The following is a 19,975-nucleotide window of genomic DNA, read 5'->3' as shown; positions in this document are numbered from 1 at the left end:
CTGGATGCAGTTATAATCACATGCCACCTCATGTTTTTTATACCAGTTGCTAAGATAAGTTTTTGGCTTTGACTTTCTTTTCTTACGAAGACTAAGATTCTGTTAACGTGGACATATGTGACGTGATATTATGCCTCAGGCGCTGCATGACTTTGGGTTCCTCAGGTAGATATGTTATAACATTGGAACTACGAGTTTCTCCCCTTCTTATCTTTTCTTTCCGTTTTGAATGAACATCCACATCACTTTATGCTCGTAAGGAGCGGGCGGCAGGGGGGAATGAAATACATGAAAATATCAAGATATGTCGCTCTTTGAGGTTTACTGAGGGTTCTGTTACAGTGCAGAGGAGATTGCGAGAGACAAAAACCTTCAACTACAAAGCTATGTCGGACACTTCCTTCACGTGATCTGCTTTACACCATATATCTAGTCGTTCTTGTAGTATGCAAACTCTGCAATGAATCAAACTTGCCATTCTGTCAGGTTATGAGACCTGTTTTGCGCTCAAACACAGCCAATTCAGGAGTTATCTTGTTGAAATCAGCAACTACTTGCTTCATTTGATCAATAAATCATCTTATTTATATATTACACTCCTTATTTGGCAGAGTCCTCAACGCATTTCTGAAAATCTTTGATGACATATGAAGAAGATAAAATTTTATAGGATATTTTAGTTTATAAGCCATTCAAAAAGATTTTGATGAGATAATTCTCTAAGATTACAGAGGCTCTCCTAGAAGCCCTTATTACATTAACTTGTCTTTAATTCTCTAAATTCTATAACAAGATAGTAGATCCAGTGAGATTTCACTCCATAAAATGTTCACACTTTCAAATGCAGATAGACTCTATCAGCTCTGTCACTTTAGACCAATCCCCTACCTCCTAGGCACCACCTGGATCTTTTGATACCTCTAAGACTCTGAATCCCAATTCTGGTCTCCTTATTACGTCTATATTAGTTAAGTTAGTCTGTATATAGTTTTCTACTGAACCATTAGCTACTTCTCAGCCTGTTGATAATAATCTTATACTTTACCTAGCACTTAGCAAGTCTGAACTTACTAGAGAAAAAGAGAAATGAAAAGCTCTAGAACTGGAGCTTCAACTAGAACATCTTTATATAGCAGTCTATATTGCTGTTTACAATATCTTTGTCAATTCCTTCATAGCTTCGCCAATTTAGTGTCTGGAATGCTGAGATTGATACTGCATTTAAATATATTCTTTATAACTTAAAGAGTGATGTTAGTAAGATAATTGCTCAATTTAAAAAAGATATAAAGAGTATTAATAAATCAAATATATTAACTAGCACTGTCAACTATCTGATCTGGAAGTTCTCAATGAAGTCTAGACTAGTAAATACCTAATGCTAGGTTCTAATAGTGAAGGAGCAAACCCAGAGTTTATCTAACAACTTTCAATAGACATTCTTCTAGAAGGTTAAGAATTGATAAGTTTACTTTTTCCTGTCCACTACTTTCAGTTCCTCTATCAAATCTTATATCAAAAAGATTAATGAGACTTATATTGTCTACTCTCTTTGACATGCAATTGAGGAGAAATATTTAATTTCAAAGATATAACTTCAATGAGAAGCTTATCTGATCTTTATAATATTTGCCAGCTCATAAACAAATGATATTCATCTTTTCTTTGATAAATTTCATATGACTCTTAATGACTTAAAAACATATAAAGTTTTTTTATTTAAAAACTTGATATTTTATATCTTTTACTCAGTCCTATTAATTATTTAGCAGAATTATATTTAGAAGAAGATTGAGAAAATTCAGATCTTTAAATCTATATTTATAATACTAAATATAGTTTTAATGATAAAAGAAATTTGATCTCAAGTTGACTCTTCAAAAAATAAGAAAAAGAATATATTATCTTCTTTCACTTAGATTAATGCTATTAATCTGTCTTATTTCAACACTTAGTCTGATATTTATTATGACTATAGTCATGAGAACTAATCTATTTACTCTGAATATATAATCTTTTATCATGAAATTTACTAACTAATCTATCTGAACAAATTTCTGAGAATTAACTAAAGAATAATATCAATAAGATAAAAAATTTTGATAAAAAAAAATAAATAAAAATAACAGTGAGAGTAAAACAGCTGATAATTCTATTGTCAAGTCTTCTATCATAAATAATAATAATTTTTTTCAAACTGTAAATCTTATAGAAATTATTATCATTTCAAAATATTCTGTTAAATTATGTATTTAATAATAATCTAGACACTACTGATCAGACTGATTTATCTTCAGCTAATCACCTTATCAATTTACTAGAAGTTACTAAGTTTACATACTAGAAGAAGATTGTGAAGTTGAGTAAATGAATGAATTTCTTTTTTTATCTTCATTTTAATTGATTTTTTCACTTTCTTGTTTATAAGTTGATTTTGTACCTGTACTCGGCAGTAGACCTATTTTTGTATATAGTATTGAGTTCTCCTACTATGATAAGTGGTGTCAGATACTTCTATCATGTGATCTGCTTTTCATCATAGTTGTTCTTATAGTGTGCAAACTCTGCAATGAATCAAGCTTGCCATTCTGTTAAGCTAATCTTGAGCCAACTGCAGATTGTGCTTTTTATCTCCTTTTACTTTGTTCTTATTGAAGAATCAAGCATTTGAATGGGCATGTAGTACAAACTTTTATGATAAATCATGCATTCCGACAAGAGAGGAAAAGAGGTTGGTGAGGTTGATCTGATTTGAATCAAAGAATGTGTTGTATAACTATAGTTAATGATATTACTAAATTACCAACTTCTATGACGCCATGATATATCAAAAATTAAAAAGGGAGGAATATTGGTAGATAGGTACCCTGGTAGCTTATTAGCCTATGAATATGAAATCTATCCAATTGAGAGTGTCTAGGATTCATGAGCTTTAAAAACTGAAATTCAAAGTATAGCTGAAGAACATTTCAATTTCATATGCCGGATTCCGTAGCTACTTGCTCGACTGAGGGAACTCAATCCTTACAAGACCCCACACTTCATTAATGGGCTAAATTTATATTTCGCGCGGGGTAGTTAAAAAGTAAAAATGAAATCTAGACTTTCTGAAACTTCAAATGTAAACTAATCAATCACTTAAATGCTTCAAAATTGAGTAAGGCAGTTAAAAATTTCGCAGCTCTATTCACAACTTTAAAATAGTTTTTGATTAGAGTATAGAAATATATTCTTATCTACTAGAACAGTTTCTCATTGAATGATCAATATTATAACAGGCACTGCAGTGTGGCAGAGCTCACTATCAAGATACATTAAACAAATCAAAAATCTGGCTTTCAAGATGCCGATTGAGCTGCTGTAGAATAGCTCTAGTCTTTTTCTTAGTCTTAGTCTTAAGAACTTTAATTTCTTGTCATAAGCAGATTCATCTTCATTGATATCTAAGTAGTTTTTTTATGTTGATTAATAGAAGAGACTAAGCTGCTAGAGAGATTCTATATGCAATGATTTTTTGCAAGCTCTTTATATGATGTTTTGACTAATGAAAGTTCTGAGATATATGCAAACTTTAAGATTTAAAGAAGATAATTAATGATGTTGATATATCTGAAGAATAATTTTTAAGAAAAATATTATCTTAATTAATTTTATTCCAACTTCAATTTATTAAAGATATTAATTAAATTAAATATTTATAGTTAGAAAAATAAGTATATATATAGAAAGTTTTATTAATTTAAATATAATTTACACTTATTATACTATTAAGCTAAATGATTTAAATAACAAATAACTGAAAAAGAAAATAGATATAAGGTAATATATAAAAATAGATAATTATACTTTATTATAAAAAGTATTACACTTTATAGTTGACTACTATAATTAATAATAATAAGTAACTATTTAATTTAATAATTTTCTAAATACACTATAAAAAAGTTTTTTTAATTAAAATAATTTAATGATATTTATTAGTTAGTTTTTCTTACTAATTATAAATTATTAATTTTTATAACTAAACTAAAAGTTTTTAATAGCAGATAATTTGCTAATTTTTATTTTTAAAATAATTATAAATAATATTGAAATTTATTTTATATAGCTTTAATGATAATAAATTATTTATATTTATTTAATCAATTATTTTTAATCTTTTATTTTTCCAACTATATTCTCTTGAACAATTAACTATATGAAGGTACTCTTTAATGACAATTAAATTCTCCTGCTTCAACTGATTGTGATGGCGTTGTCCGAAAAGCGTCTACGGAAACTGCCTAGCAACAGCCTAGCAACCGCCTAGCGGAAATGAGTATATAAGGAGATCCTTCTCCAAACCTCTCTTTGAAAATCACCTTGGTATTCGTTAAATAGCTTACCTAGTTGGCAATCTAAAACACGTTCATCTGCGCCTGGATCGAAGCCGTAAACCTGATACTATTTATCAAATTTGCAGCTCAGAATAATATTTGACAAAATTATAAACTCAGTTGACTAGATGTACTCTAGGATTCAGCAGTTAATTATGAAGTAGAAATTAAATTATCATATATCAAATCTCTGATTGAATAGATAAATGTCACTCATCAATTTCTAGCAATTGCTTTATAAGAGATGACTCTTCAGTAGATTTCAATTCATGATTGAGTTTTTAAACGTAATTTAAAGTCAAAAATATAAAAATAAATTCAGAGATATTATATAGCTTTACAGCTTTTAATATTGATATAACATTTTGATTATCTGTAGATTAATATAACTATTTAAATGTAATTTTTTTTGGAGATAGTGATGAGAATATAATACATTAAATAGAGTACGTTCAAAAGTATGTGAATCTCACAGCTCAGTAGTATTTGCAACTCGATAATTAATCACGTTATTCTGTACCTGTCTTGTAGTTGTTGTCTGTTAAATTACTCTATTGCCTCTAATCCCGAGTCAGGCGGGTGAAATTGGAATTGAGATTGAGAATTTGAAGATTGAGGATTAAAATCTGGGCTGGATTAGGCGAGACTAGAGATTAAGAATGAATAGATAAAACACCGGGGCCGGGGAGATTAATGATAATTAGTAGTTTAATAGAATTATATGGATCTGATGCAGAGGATATACGGTTGCTTAGTTACTTTGGGGTGGAGATGGGTGATGATAAAGAGTGTGAGAAGGAGGGGAATAGCAGCAGGGGATAGATAGGCAGGAGAGTGGTGGGAGTCGAGGGTTAGGGTGACGGAGAGACGGCTTCTGGAACATTGAATTTGCTTGCTTCGGGTTTTTATGAGGAGGGGTTGTACGTGGAGATACTTACCTACCTAGTACCACAGTATGAAGGCGCAGGCGTGTGTCGGGGGTTGGTAATAAATGGACGTAAATATTTGGAACGGGAACGGGAACGGAGAAGGCTGTATGGCGGCCTATTGTCGATTGTTATTGTTATTGCTTTTGCACTCCATTTCTTTTCGCGAATGAGGGATTGGCAATGGCGGGAATGGCGGGAAGAGGGGAGCTGGCGTGGCTTTAATGGTGCAAATCCCGTTATTTCACCCCATTGATACATCCCACCCTCGGTCTATATTAAGTATCAAGTATTCAGCAACTGGAAGACAAGACTCAGATACGGCTGTCTGAGCAGGTCGTTCCCACTTTGTATTGGCTGCACCAGAATGATTTAAGAGTCAACCTGTCAGCTGGGGAGATAGGTGCACGCCCCTCACAACCCATCAGATCCCAGTCATGCAGGAAAACATAACTTTCTTACTTCCCAATCCGCGGATTTAGAAGCAGGGAAAGTTAGACACCCGCATCCTTCCCTCAAGATCCCATAATCATTTCTTTGGGGCAGAGAAATTCAACTTCATATATAAAAGGACCCTTCCCCCCCCCCCCCCCCCCCCCCCAGCATTGCGTGCACAAATTCATATCCCAGGGAGCCATCGGCAAATCCTCAACTCCATCTTCAAAGATTCTCCCCCAATAGACCCCGCGCTAAGAGGAACCGCCCTTGGCATGCCAAGATATCTCCGCTGCTCAGGCCACAGTCGCCCCCGCACGATGACGTACGTTGAATGACTCTATGCCACGGCTCTGGGCCGCTCAACCACTGGACGCGGATCAGGAGGCGGTGGATCACGTGGCCGTGTTTCCACTGCACTGACGAATAGGAAGAGGCTTAGGCCCTTGGCGCGGGTCTCGGAGGAACATCGGGAGTTCAGCTGCGGTCCCACGGGTGTCCACGCATGTTCTAGGAAGAGGGGATGCGGGAGAGCGAGAACAGGGAGGTGTTTCTCTGCAAGGGGACTTGTTGGCGGCATTTGGCCTTTGCATATCAGGGAGGGTGGGGGGTGGGTTCAGAGGGAAGGTTTATGCTGAGAGGAGGAGAAAAACACATTTCTAAGTTTCGGTGCTTTCTGGCACTATTTCATGCAGTGCATATCTTCGAGACATGGACGCGACATGTCCCGCCGCCCCCAAGCAGCCAAGCAGGCCATTGCAGCCAGCCATGCAGCCATTCCATCCACGGGTGGCAGAGACACTCCACGTGCAATGGGGCGCCTTGGCAGTGCCCTTCCGCCAAGCCACTAGGATCCTTCTTCTCAACGTCCATCACACACCAAGAGGAAGAACATGGATCACCAGAGACGAACACCAAGCCGTTGATAAAAAGGGATGGTTTTATTTCTGGAAAAACATGGAACAAACCCTGTTCGCATTCGCCAATTGAAATGGAACAATTTTTGGCCGTTGCCATTGAACAAACCGATGCCTCCAAGAGGCCCTTATATTGGCATTGATGATCTCAGAGGCCGATTCGACTCGTGAGGTGTGGGGGGGGTGGGCGGCTATCACAAGGCCAAATGATTAAGTTAGAGATATGGTGGCTGAGTAATGAAAAAAGTCAACAGCAAGGACAATTGCCGCGGAAATGCTGGGCTCTCGCGGAATAATATGCCAAGCCAAGAGCCAAGGTTTCCCACTGTAGAGAGAGGAACCCTGGTTTAGCCTGCCTATGATGCAGCACTTTGCGCGCAGGAAAAGGCGGGCGATTTCAGCATAACCCCCCATCTGGTGTCTTGGCTTCTAGACACTGGGGTTGGATTTCCCGGCGGGCCAGCCATCGGGAGAGGAAACGGGCCGGGCATTACTATATATAAAAAGCTGTTCGGTGCTCCCACTCCATTGGATCTTGCCTCTTCCGTTCGTTTTAACCTTCCTCGGTAGGATTACTAAAGATTTCTGCGACGTCAATTTAAGCTTTCCTATCTTTAAACCTCGAAGTGGCACTTGCCATTTAAACTCGGCTTCGTCTTCGCTTTCTGCTTCCTCCTTCCTCGTAAATGCGAGGCAGATAAAAGGCGCCCCTCATCCCCACCGCAGATCACTGGACTCCCGTACGGCCTGTTGATACCACCCTCGCAAAACAGTTCTCTCTATAGCCATCTCGGGTCGACGACCTACTATCTACCTATCTATCTATGTATACATATGCATACACATAAGAGTTTCGTTTGGTACGCGATCCTTTCGTCCGCATTATTGACATTACATTGTCTGGAAGCCTGACTAACCGCCCCAATCTCTTCCTACCTCTTTAGAGTTATATGTCCGAATGGGTCTACTGACCTCGTATCTTCTCACCACTCAACCCCCTAATCTCACGGCTCCACTTTTTTGAACCGTTTCAACCCTCCTACCCTCGTTTGATTACGGCTACGAATACTCAATTCTAGTACAAGCAAGCTTTCTTCCTTTTTAACCGGTCTATCGCCATACTCACTCGTTCGAAAACCCAATAGCCTGAGATAAAAACCCCCAAAAATTATCCCGTCAGAACTTGAAGAGAAACCGACCATATAACTACTAAAGAGAGGAAGACGATTAAAGACAGAAAGAAAGAACGAAAGAAAGAAGGAAGGAAGGAAGGAGCAGCTTCTGCGTGATGGGTCCCCCAAAAACGGATGCCAAACAGGAATATACGAAACACCCCTTTCTTCTCTCTGTCAAAGAGTTGGCCGAAGTCCTCCATACAAATATCGAAACGGGCTTATTGGATGCAAACATCCCAAAGCTACAGGAGGAATATGGCGCCAACCGTCTGGACGGAGACGGAGGGGTGAAGTGGTATACCCTGCTGGGAAAGCAGATTGCCAATGCGATGGTTCTGGTACGTTTTCCCTCCTCTCTCTCTCTCTCTCTCTCTCTTTTTTTTTTTTTTTTTTCTCTTTTCTTCCTTACCCTATTACCCTCACAAATGCGGTTTCGAGATCATTTTCATCATTATCCAGTCGCAGTGAGCGACTGGGTAGTCGCGCTTTTCTCAACTGTCCACTCCGCGATCTGATGGTCGTGTGCTGTATATGCCATGTTCTCTTAGATCGGGGATGTTGGCAATACCGAGGAGAATGTAGTTTGCCAAAACATTGGCGGTAGATGATTTTTACTGTTTTCCTGACCATTTTGCTTGTGTGATATCCCGGCTCCCTGTTGCACAACATTCATGCTTCTCCTTGAAACTTATATTTTGAACTTCACCGTGTATGCATCCTTGTGGGAACTATATAGTAATCATACTGTCTTGGACTAGGTCCTAGTCTTAGCCATGGCCCTTTCGTATGGGGTCTCCGATTATGTTGAAGGAGGAGTGATTACCGCTGTTATTGTGGGCAATGTCCTCATCGGTTTCTACCAAGAATTCAAGGCGGAGAAGAAGATGGATTCTCTTCGCTCCCTCTCCTCACCGTCCGCCACTGTGATCAGAAACGGTCACGAAACAACAATCCCGTCTGGCGAAGTCGTACCTGGCGATATTGTCCAAATCAAAATGGGAGACACAGTCCCTGCGGATCTGAGGCTCTTCGATGCGATGAATCTCGAGTGTGATGAGAAGATCCTAACGGGCGAAGCCGTGCCGGTAGCCAAGGATATCGACTTCAGCCCTTCGGGCTCTGAACTGGACACTGGTGTCGGTGACCGGCTAAACATGGCTTACTCGTCCTCAACTGTTACCAAGGGCCGCGGTCGTGGCATTATCGTCTTCACCGGAATGTATACGGAAATCGGAAAAATTGCACAGTCCATGCAAGGGAAGAAAAAGCGCAAAGCTAGTCGCTCCATGTCTCGGGAAAAGTACGGAAATTTTCAACCAATCAAAGGCGGTGCTCTTCGTGTCTGGGACGGCGTTGGGAAATTCCTTGGCCTCACGGAGGGAACGCCGTTGCAAATCAAGCTCAGCAAATTGGCATACGTACTATTCGGATGCGCTATCTTGCTTGCTATTATCGTGTTTGGCGTGAATCGCTTCAACGTTACGAGTGAGGTGGCTATCTATGCTATTTCGACTGGTATGCATTGGGATTTTCTGAATACCCTTTTGACTCTATCGTGGTGACGTCCTTGCTAATGTTTTATTCCAATTCGTCTTTAGGTATTGCTATCATTCCTGAATCCCTCATTGCGGTTCTAACTATCACTATGGTTGTCGGTATGACCCAGATGCGGAAACGTAAAGTGGTCGTCCGACAGCTGAGTGCGCTCGAAGCCCTCGGTGGCGTTACTAATATCTGCTCTGATAAAACTGGAACTTTGACCCAGGGACAAATGGTTACACGGAAAGCTTGGATTCCAGGTGTTGGTATTTACAGTCTCCACCAGTCTGACGATGCCAACAATCCCACTCGAGGAACAATAGTGTTAGGACAACCCCCAGCATCAAAGCAGGAGGCTGAACAGGAACGGGAGCGCAAGCGTGCCGAGCAAGACAGGTTGCGTTCTGCTGCTGGTCTGAAATTTGATATCCCGGCTGAAAAGGAGGAACGTGACCAACGTCGCATTGAGGAACGGAATGACTCTTCTCCTGAAAAGAGTGAAGATATTGAGGAGGATGTCATGCCTGAGATGGTTCCTGAACTCGAGGCATTCATTCAGTCCGCCGCATTGTGTAATTTGGCAACTGTTCGTCATGATCCAGAATCAAACACCTGGCAGACGATGGGTGATCCCACTGAGATTGCGTTGCAAGTGTTTGCTCACCGATTTGGGCTTGGAAAGAGGGTTCTCGAGACGCAATATGGCTGGAAGCAAATATCTGAGTATCCCTTTGATAGCAGCGTGAAGCGAATGTCAGTTATCTACATCCGTGAGACAGATGGCGAAACTCGTGTTTTTACGAAAGGTGCTGTCGAAAGAATTATCGACCTTTGCACTAGTGTCGGAACGGGAGATCACCAAGAGGCCATGACTCCGGAAACTAAAGAGAGAATTCTCGAGCAGATGAATTTCCTTGCAGAACAGGGCCTGCGTGTGCTTGGAATCGCGCAGAAAGCTGGTCCCCCTGATGTCCATTCTCATTCTGAAATTCCACGGGAAGAAATTGAGAAGGACTTGACTCTGCTTGGGCTGGCTGGTTTATATGATCCCCCTAGGTTGGAGACAAAGGATGCTGTCAAAGGCATGTTTCTTTCCGCCCCCCACCCCCCCAACCCTTCCTTTTCCAACAAAGATCCTTTTCCAACAAAGATGATTCATTTATCATGCTTCAAATAATTGAGAAGGTTACTGACTTTGTTGGTTCATAGAATGTACCATGGCTGGAATTCGTGTTCACATGTTAACTGGTGATCATCCGTCAACTGCGACCGCTATCGCTAAGGAAGTGGGCATCCTCCCGCGCAACCCAGGCACACTGTCAGCGGAGGAGGCTAAGTCACTCGTGAAAACCGCAGCGGAATTTGACGCCATGACTGACAAAGAACTTGATGCTCTACCGTCCCTTCCCCTCGTAATCGCACGATGCGCACCAGATACCAAAACTCGAATGATTGCTGCCCTCCATCGTCGCCACAGATACTGTGCCATGACAGGAGATGGAGTCAATGATGCTCCGTCCCTCCAAGCTGCGGACGTTGGTATCGCTATGGGTATGGCTGGCTCAGATGTGGCTAAGTCTGCCGCTGACATTGTGCTCACGGATGATAATTTCGCCAGCATTGTGAATGCAATTGAGGAAGGTAGACGGATGTTCGATAATATCCAGAAGTTCATTCTCCACCTCCTCACCTCCAACGTCGGCGAAGTTGTGCTACTCATTGTTGGACTCGCGTTTCAGGATGAGAATGAAACTTCTGTTTTTCCTCTCTCGCCACTTCAGATTCTCTGGATTAACATGTTGACGTCTTCATTCCCTGCATTCGGCCTGGGTCGTGAGAAGGCCTCTGCGGCTTCGATGCGTCGTCCACCTCACGATACCAAAAAGGGTGTTTTTACCTGGCAAATCGTCTTTGACATGGTAATCTACGGTGTAATTATGGGAGCTTGTACGCTGCTCACATTCGTCATTATCATCTACGGTGCCGGAAATGGAAAGGAGGATCTAGGACACGACTGCAACGGTTTTGATAATGAGAGCTGCCATGTCGTATTCCGCGCCCGTGCCGCCGTCTTTGCCGAACTTACATGGCTAATCCTCTTCTCTGCTTGGGAATTCAAACACCTCCGCAACAGCATGTTCAATCTCGACCCGCTCCGCGACCGCAGCGAAGATCGTTTCCCTTCCTTCCCATTCTTCCACGACATCTACGAGAACAAATTCCTCTTCTGGGCCGTGGTCATCGGCTTCGTCTCAGTGTTCCCCGCCGTTTACATCCCCGGTCTAAACACGCAGGTCTTCAAGCACCGTGGCATAACATGGGAATGGGGTCTGGCGTTTGGCTCGATATTCATATTCATACTTGGCGTGGAGGCGTGGAAGATGACCAAGCGACGAACTGGCTGGTTCTCGGAGGGAGAAGATTATGAAGGTGTCACTCCTGCAACGGGCTTCCGGCGACGTTGGCCAAGTCATGAATTGGGTCTTAGACAGGGATTCTTCTCCTTTGCTCGCACGCTCACTAGGGGTAGCGAGAAGAGTTATATCCCTGAAAGTTCGAGGTCCAGCATTAGTGGAAGGGATAACACTTCTTCACGCCCACGGGGTAGGACTGACCATTCTTTGGGTTCCAGGAGGGTGAAGGAGGAGGTTTGAGGGGTGAGACATGGGGATATATGATATCACATTGACCCGCAAATCCCCCTTTCCCCCTCTTTTATGACTACGGATCTTTAATTTCTTTCTCTTGTTTGTTCTGGGATGTTTGTTGTACAGGATACCTTTAATTTTCTCGGTTTGTTGTGGTTTTTAATTTTTATATTTTTATATTTATGTTTTTATTTTTTTTGCTGTTGTTGCTTTGACTCGGGCGTTTTTGCATTGGTTTTGTGGAACTCCTGGGAACAGATTTGTTGACAGCCATTTGAAGGAGGGGGTCCAATTAAGGCTTCCGACGAAAATAGTTGTTCGATTTTCTCCTGTTTATAATTGTTTAAGAAAGGGAGAAGAGGGGCTCGGACATTTGTATGGTTGAGCTATCTATCTTTGAAGTAGTTAGATACGAGTCATGAGCTACGTATATACCTGCATATGTAAGATGAGTATATATATATAAATATATGTGTAATTATATATTTGCCTCTGGATCCTGACTTTTTTTCCTTTTCAAAATTTTCGTTGCTGCTTTCTTAAGAGTCAAAAGATTGGGTCCAACAAGTTCCGAAGGATCATCATGCATCTGTTTGTCAGGTGAGTTCAGCATTTATCTCCCAAGTCACCTTGGGAACTTGACCCTAATAAATCTGCATTTGCTATTGTCCAGAGAGCGTCATTAGGTACCTTGATGGTTCCATGAAGAAATAGCAAAACACGAATCGCGGATTATTGGTAGTGTTTGAGCGACTTCTTGAGCCAACACTGCTTTAGCTTTAGCATCTAACTATCGATAGTTAACTATCTCTGACGGCGAAGAAAGGTAAATTTGAAACTACGCTGTTGACACAACTAATCCCGACCAATGGGGGGAGACCTACCTAGCTTCCAGGGAGCCAGCAGCGCACAGGGGGGGGATGTGGTTGGAGAGTTCTCTTCATCCGACGGTTAAGATTAACTGAACTACTTACAGGATGGATCTCTACAGGGGCAAAAATTTAAGCTTATCTTGGCAAAGCGCTTGGGGTTGGGGTTTGGGGCTTGTTTAACTACTTAATTTTAACGCCGACGAAGACGGCGTCGAAACACCCAATCGACGTTGGATGGTTGCAGAAGACACATATCCTGCCAAAGTTATGCCGGCCTTGAGGTTGCATCGTACTACATGGATGCTTTGGCCTGGTCCACAACTCGTCAGCTGATAGGCGCAAACTGTCCGTTCCAGTTGTCGTGACGAGGGTAGTTACTTATGGAGTCCATGTCTACAGGGTGTGCTGGGTTCAGAGTGTTTGTACTTTACATACGGGACATGGACACCATCCGTTGGCGTTTGAGCAGTAATAATAAAATAGCAGGTTGGGCTGTCGCATCTCTGGGGTTCCTTGGGAGTCAAATTCCCCCGCCTGGCGTGTTTCCTGTTCAAGCAGGGTGGACACTCGATTCACGCCGAACATTAGTCCTCTGGGCTTCTATCAATCCTCACTGCTGAAAGAAAGGATGCAGCTCATGGATGCATCTGCCCTCCGCCAGGGGGCCCTAGGAACCCTCCTCGTCAGTGTCCTGTCACTATCTCGACTTAGCCAACCTGCAAGGGCTCTCCCCATCGAAGATGAAACGAATGGCATTGGCGATCGTCCCAGTAACAGCAACATTGACCCTTTTGCCATTCTCGATCCGCAGAACTGGGTCAACCCAGACAATATGACCTGGGCTGACTGGAAAGCCCCTCCAGGAACCAACTGGTCGGACCCCAATAAGAAAGGCTCAGTACGCAACTTTAACATTGCACTGGTCACTGTCGACTACCCCGACATGCCGTTTGTCATTACTCAGGCGCCAGGATCGACAGTCTTCGGTAATCCGCAGCCAAATGCTCCGGCTGGAATCAAGCGTGAAGAGGTGCCATCCTTTTACCGTGATTTCCTCAACAAACCCATTGATCTCAACCATGGACATACACTTCATGAGTACTGGATGACGGACTCGATGGGCCATTTTGGTGTCGATCTCACGCCTTTTGGTCCATACAAAATGACCTCGAAATCATACCAGTACGGTCTTGGCTCGGATATGAACCAGGGAGCATGCCCTCCCGGCGAGGAGTGTGATATTAATCTCCGCACGGACGCGCTTGGTGCCTGGCGTGTGGATATTGGTGACCAGGCAGCAGACTCCTTTGAACTCATATTTATCCTGTCTGCCGGTCAGGATGAGTCATCATCATGGCAGGAGTTTGGCGAAATGCGCTTCCAGACTCCAGCAGATATCCCTAGCGAGTTCGGGCCTCCAAGAACCGGCAATGAATCGCTGTCTAATTCGGCAAAAACCCGCTATGTCGAGTGGACTTCGTGGGCCTCAGCGGCCTGCATCTGGCCCAATGCTGGGGGCGGATCATCAACCCAAAGTGAGAGCTCGGGTATGGGCACATATGCCCATGAACTGAGCCATCTACTTAACATTCCTGATAATTACAACAATCCCTACGGTGTCCCGGCCAGGCGGGCTTTTACTGGACCTTGGTCCATGTTGTCTCGCGGAAGCTTTAACGGTCCAGGAGGCCCTCATACACGTTGGCAGATCCCACCCACCCAGGGCGGCTCCTTGGGATCTCTGCACACCATACGCGATAAGAATCAACTCAAACTGCTCGACGCCAAAACTCTCGTTCAGTTGTCACGCGAAGGGTTGGCCAACTCGGGCATTGTCGTTGCCCGTTTAACCGCACGCTCTGTCGCTCCTACTAATGGGGAACTGATTGGCATTCGAATTGCTATGGATGCTGACAGGTCGCCCGCTTGTGATACGAAGACTGACCCATTCTGCGACGGTGGAGGCTACACTGGCTACGACATCGAGGTTATCGACCGCATGGGCCCAGACTCCTTCACTCCAGACTCGGGCGTCATGATTAGCAAAGTCAAGACTGAGTCCCGAGGTACTTTCCAGTGGACTATTGATGCGAACCCGCAAGATTTGAAACTCGTCGACTTCTATAGGCCAGATGGAACACCATCGATGATCACTGTTGGTGACTACCGCCAGTTGGCTGATGCCCTTTTCCATGCTGGCACCCGCTCCGGCAGTGAGTTCGAGTACGTCGATGAAGCCAATAGCCTCCACTTTTATATCATCGATATCCACCGGGAGAATAAGGGCGTACTTTCGTATACAACTGCTGTCCGGTCTCTCGACACAAAGGACAAGCACAAACGTGGCGTCGAGGTCAAGCGTGGCCAGATGAAATCCAGCTTTCCCAACACGCCAACTCGCATGGGCGTTATTTGTTCATTCAGGGTCCATAATACCGGTTCATACTCAGCTGCCGGCGGTGGAAACCACCACCCACAAGATGTATCTGCGTACCTAAAGTCGGACGTATACCGGCTCAGCGCCAGTGTGAAGGGCAAAGGCTGGAGGGTCGAGTTGCCCAATGCCTTAACCACCGCCGAAAATGGAAAATGGATGACAGTGGATGTTGCGGTAGCTGCAGACAGAGGCGCTGCACTCACTGCTGTAATTGAACTGAAGGCCACTTCGGAGTCGAATCCTTCTGTCACTGCCTCTGAACGGTGCTCGGTGTCGAAGTCTTAAATCCAATGTTGAGGAGAAATTGTTTGTTCTTGATATGCTTGAAGCAGTGTTGATAACATTGTACTGTACATAAAATATACATACAGCGCCTCTGGAATTACGTGCACAAGGGCCATATAACATACACAAGCAACAAAACTACAATAGGAGAAGATTTCCTCGAGATGTCGAATGGAGAGGTTTATCCTCAATGTTAGTACCCATTTCAGTAATCGTTCAAGATAGCTGCCATACATAGTCCTCAAGAGATACCGTGGTTGAAGCATCCAGATATTTTTGTCATCGCATCGCAAAGCCGCTGCTGGGTCTGTTTGTCATGTTTGCATATCAACGTCAACTTCAACATAACTAAAAATCCCATGTGACATGCCGTAACTACATCAACAGCAGAATACGCTGTGGATAGCAGCAGTCAAGTGAGATTCCTTGATCTGCCGGTTGCTGATAACGAGGGATTTGGATTGCGCTTCGGGAGGCATGGCATATCTCCCTCTCTTCTTGAGTTCTAGCAGCATATAACTATCCCCAGTGGCTTATAGGCCGCCAATTTTACCTCCGAAAACTCTATCCATAATACTATCTGAGGGTAACCAACCACCAGAAACTTCACCTCACTCCCTAAGTACCCTGTCACCTAGTGCAGGAAGTGTACTGTACTGAGCCAGGGAGCAATGGCTCTCTCCTTTCGCCCCTGCGGATCCGCCGGGCGGAGCATTTCCCTCCTCCTTCGCCATGTCCCGAAGAGCATAACCACACAATTCAATAGAGTCTGGTACCACTCCTCCGTATCTACAGACGAGCTCACCCATTTCTCCTCCCTAGCTAGCGGCTGGTGGGATCCGTTGGGGCCGTCGCGCATCCTACATCTCATGAACCCCCTCCGCCATGACTTTATAGCGTCCTGTATTGCGGAATCTAATCCCCTCTCTTCTCATAACTACGAGACAAGCGACGTACTTACTAACAGCAGTGGTGCAAATGGAACCGCATCCACAAATACCAACCGGGGCCTACGGTACCTCGACATAGGATGCGGCGGCGGCATCTTCGCTGAATCCCTCGCACGCACTATCCCACCACTTCCACGGACAATTACCTCCGATCTAAACACAGCCACAAGCGCAAATTCAAACTTAAACCAAAATTTGTCACCTGCAACACATGCTTCCTCGATCCTAGCCATCGACCCCTCCCCGGTAATGATAAAAATCGCAACCTCTCATGCCCGCGCCGACCCACTTGTGCATTCCCACCTTCAATCAGGCCGATTTAAATATGAAAACACAACACTAGAGGCGCTTCTTGCCTCCCATTCCCCTTCGCCCGCATCCACATCCGCATCCGCAGCATCATCATCCACATCCACATCCACATCCACATCCTCGCCGTCACTCCAACAGCCCTCCCAACCCCCATCCACATCCACATCCACATCTTCCCCACACCAGCAGTTCGACATAATAACACTCTTTGAAGTCCTCGAACACGTCAACCCACACACATCCTCCCCATGCTCCTTCATAAAGCAATGCCTCCAACTCCTACAACCAGGAGGCTGGCTTATAGGCTCGACAATCGCGCGCACACTGCCGTCATACATTGTTAATCAGGTTATTGCGGAAGCCCCATGGCCGATTGGTGTGGTGCCGCGGGGTACGCATGATTGGGATAAATTTGTGAACGAGGATGAATTGAAGAGGTGGGCTGGGAAGGGGCTGAGGGAGATTGATGGGAGTAGTGACGGCGGAGATGGAACTGGGATGAGGTGGAAGTGTGTGGGAGCGATGTATTTTCCCGGATTGGGGTGGAAGTTGATTCCTGGGACGGAGAGGTTGGGGAATTATTTTTGGGCGGTGCAGAGGGGGAAGGCCCCCGAGTAGGACTTTATTTATTTGCTTATTTCGAGAGTGTTTATGAGCGTAGCTGCATTATCATTGCATTGTCAATTGCTCTATACTGTATCTTATATTGTACTGTACACACATGTGCCTTCATTTCGGTTCGAGCCTATGGAAAGGCACAAAGTCACCTTACTCTAGGTGTTCATATTTGAATAGATAAGGGTGAATTATTTCCATGTCCCTCCTTTCAATAAAATAGCAGACATTTGAAGCATCAAACCTATCTGAATCATGGTAATAAAAGAATTGAACGTCACCTAAAATCACACAAGCACTAATACCACACACAGCAGTTGACTTACATTCCAGATTCAAACACCACAAATATTACGAGAAAACAATCTACTGCACGGCAAGAAACTAAACAGGGATTGGGGTAAATAATAGTAATAATAATATTAATAATATTAAAAATATAGCGTTTTGTTCAGCGCAGTCAATCCCACGCATATCAAGTCGAAGGATAGAGAAAAGAACCATTTCAAATGCCAACCCGACTGAAGGCACCCATACATACTCCGTATTGACGTTCCTCCTCTCAAAGTTTTCATTACCATCTGTAGAACTCAACAAACGTCCTGTTCAAGGGGGAGAAGGGGGGCAACAAACAAAATAAACACAAATGCTAACAGATGAGGACAACAAACTTGATATATGAAAAGAAAATACAGGAAGTAACAGATATAGGGAGTTTTTATTTTGGAGAAGAAAACGGCTCTCAGAAGTAGCCAGAAACGACGTATGCGGCAACGATAAAAAAGACATATGCAAAGGGTGGAATAAAGCGTGGTATTCTTAGTGTACAACAACCCGTCGTCAATGTTCACGAGATAGCGGTAGGGTATCTACGAAACAAACAACCAAATGCAGAAAGACAAAAAAGGAAACATAGCAGTAAAAGTTGAGGAGAAGGACACCGCATTTTGTAGGCAGCCACATCATCCGAGTGAGTTTATTTATTCTTCCTTTCAGGAAGTGGTGACATACCCCAATTAAACAGGCGTAGTCCATGAATCTCCATTCAGTTTGGGTTTCGGCTCATAGTTCTCCGGTTCGGTACTCTGTGGCCTTCGTATTGTCGAGTTGGGGAAATACATGTGAGGCGGTATTTGAGATGGGTAAGAAGGTGCAGAGGGTTCTGGGTATGAATATTCGGTTGCTGAAGCAGAATCCGGTGAGCCAATACTGTGAAGAGTTGGTGATGCCCATCCCATGCTCGTAATGTGTGGGCTTCCAGCTACGCTGTTTGGCCGGGGATCGCTGTTTGCTGGAGGTTCAACCGGCTGAGGTGGTCCGTATCCACTTGGATGCGATGTCATGGACGGTCGAGCGTGGGGCACACTGCTGTATGTGGAAAGTGGAGGCGATGAGGTAGATGGAGACGCCCGTGGGCTGGCTTGCTGGAAGTCACCTCGCAGGTGTGCGGGAATCGGCGTATTACCCATGTAGTAATCACTCATTTGGCGAGGTAGATACATGGGAGGTAATTCATTTCCGGGAGATAAAGAAAGGCGTTGACCTGGAGAAGGCGTCGATTGAGTGGAACCAGCCTCTGAATACATTCCATCAGGTGGACGAACAGCTCTCTCCTTGTTTTGGCGCAAGTTGGCTTCGGTCTCGGCCGCAGCCTCCTCGATCGTTCCAGTATGATGATTCTGGTGTCGTGTCAAAGTCGTCCGACGTGTAAAGGTTTTCTGGCAATTCGCGTATGGACATTTGTATGGCCGTTTTCCTGAATGTATCCTGCGATGCCTAGCAAGGGAGCTTGAATCACTGAAAGGCTATTATTGTACGAAAACTCTTAGCATGGGCAACATAAGCCATACTTTGCAAAGGGGCAAACTAGCTCACCTTCCCGCATCGGTCGCACATATGTGGTTTCTCGCCCGTGTGAACACGTGTATGAACGGTCAATGCAGACCGCTGGATAAATTGCTTTCCGCAACCTGGCCAATCACAAACGTGGGGCCTGATTCCGCTATGGATACGCTCTAAGGACGATGTCAGAAACCAAATCAACGGCATCGAATGAGGGTTAATATTCCATACCGTGTCTAGCAAGATCACTCCGACGAGCGAACCCTTTACTGCATGTTGAACAATGAAAAGTTTTGGGGACAGGTTCCCCGCTTGACCTTCCATTGCCTCCGTTTCCATTTTGGAGGTATTTGACGATTCCCTGGCCGTCCTGAACATAGTTAGATCGAACGGGAGGAATCCCTGCGTGCCCCTGTGATTGAGAATGATGGTATTTCGAGGAACCAACTAGTTGAGGGTTGGGTTGTGAGGTAGGATGATAAATATTCGACTGATCTCCATTCTGGGGCGTTCCGTGTTCAGAGCTTATTTCTGAAGGCGTTTTTGATTTCATATGAGTGGCGTGGACTAAATGTTGCTGTAGATGAGCCTCTGCAGCTGCAACGGCGGCTGTTCCTTTTTTGTTTAGAATCGTAGTAATATCCAT

At 43.8% G+C, this 19,975-nt stretch overlaps 5 protein-coding genes across 5 annotated transcripts; 3 read left to right on the top strand and 2 right to left on the bottom strand.

Annotated features, from left to right (window-relative positions):
* Positions 1 to 6,077: 6,077 nt before the first annotated feature.
* PADG_01603 (uncharacterized protein) lies at positions 6,078 to 6,317 on the bottom strand (the record flags this gene model as incomplete). Its single annotated transcript, XM_010758687.1, has 1 exon — positions 6,078 to 6,317. The coding sequence occupies one exon, from the start codon at positions 6,315 to 6,317 to the stop codon at positions 6,078 to 6,080; it is 240 nt and encodes a 79-aa protein (XP_010756989.1).
* A 1,625-nt stretch (positions 6,318 to 7,942) lies between these two features.
* PADG_01602 (potassium/sodium efflux P-type ATPase, fungal-type) lies at positions 7,943 to 12,022 on the top strand (the record flags this gene model as incomplete). Its single annotated transcript, XM_010758686.1, has 4 exons — positions 7,943 to 8,167; positions 8,588 to 9,344; positions 9,428 to 10,405; positions 10,578 to 12,022. 4 exons carry the CDS (start codon positions 7,943 to 7,945, stop codon positions 12,020 to 12,022), a joined length of 3,405 nt encoding a protein of 1,134 aa, XP_010756988.1.
* Positions 12,023 to 13,516: 1,494 nt separating this feature from the next.
* On the top strand, positions 13,517 to 15,610 carry PADG_01601 (uncharacterized protein; the record flags this gene model as incomplete). Its single annotated transcript, XM_010759212.1, has 1 exon — positions 13,517 to 15,610. The coding sequence occupies one exon, from the start codon at positions 13,517 to 13,519 to the stop codon at positions 15,608 to 15,610; it is 2,094 nt and encodes a 697-aa protein (XP_010757514.1).
* Positions 15,611 to 16,281: 671 nt separating this feature from the next.
* Positions 16,282 to 17,490, top strand: PADG_01600 (3-demethylubiquinone-9 3-O-methyltransferase; the record flags this gene model as incomplete). Its single annotated transcript, XM_010758685.1, has 1 exon — positions 16,282 to 17,490. The coding sequence occupies one exon, from the start codon at positions 16,282 to 16,284 to the stop codon at positions 17,488 to 17,490; it is 1,209 nt and encodes a 402-aa protein (XP_010756987.1).
* A 1,013-nt stretch (positions 17,491 to 18,503) lies between these two features.
* PADG_01599 (uncharacterized protein) lies at positions 18,504 to 19,975 on the bottom strand (the record flags this gene model as incomplete). Its single annotated transcript, XM_010758684.1, has 3 exons — positions 18,504 to 19,292; positions 19,363 to 19,502; positions 19,561 to 19,975. The coding sequence occupies 3 exons, from the start codon at positions 19,973 to 19,975 to the stop codon at positions 18,504 to 18,506; spliced, it is 1,344 nt and encodes a 447-aa protein (XP_010756986.1).

Source organism: Paracoccidioides brasiliensis, assembly GCF_000150735.1.
Source record: "Paracoccidioides brasiliensis Pb18 unplaced genomic scaffold supercont2.2, whole genome shotgun sequence".
NCBI classification, from domain to species: domain Eukaryota; kingdom Fungi; phylum Ascomycota; class Eurotiomycetes; order Onygenales; family Ajellomycetaceae; genus Paracoccidioides; species Paracoccidioides brasiliensis.
This window is presented reverse-complemented; position numbering and strand designations above follow the sequence as displayed.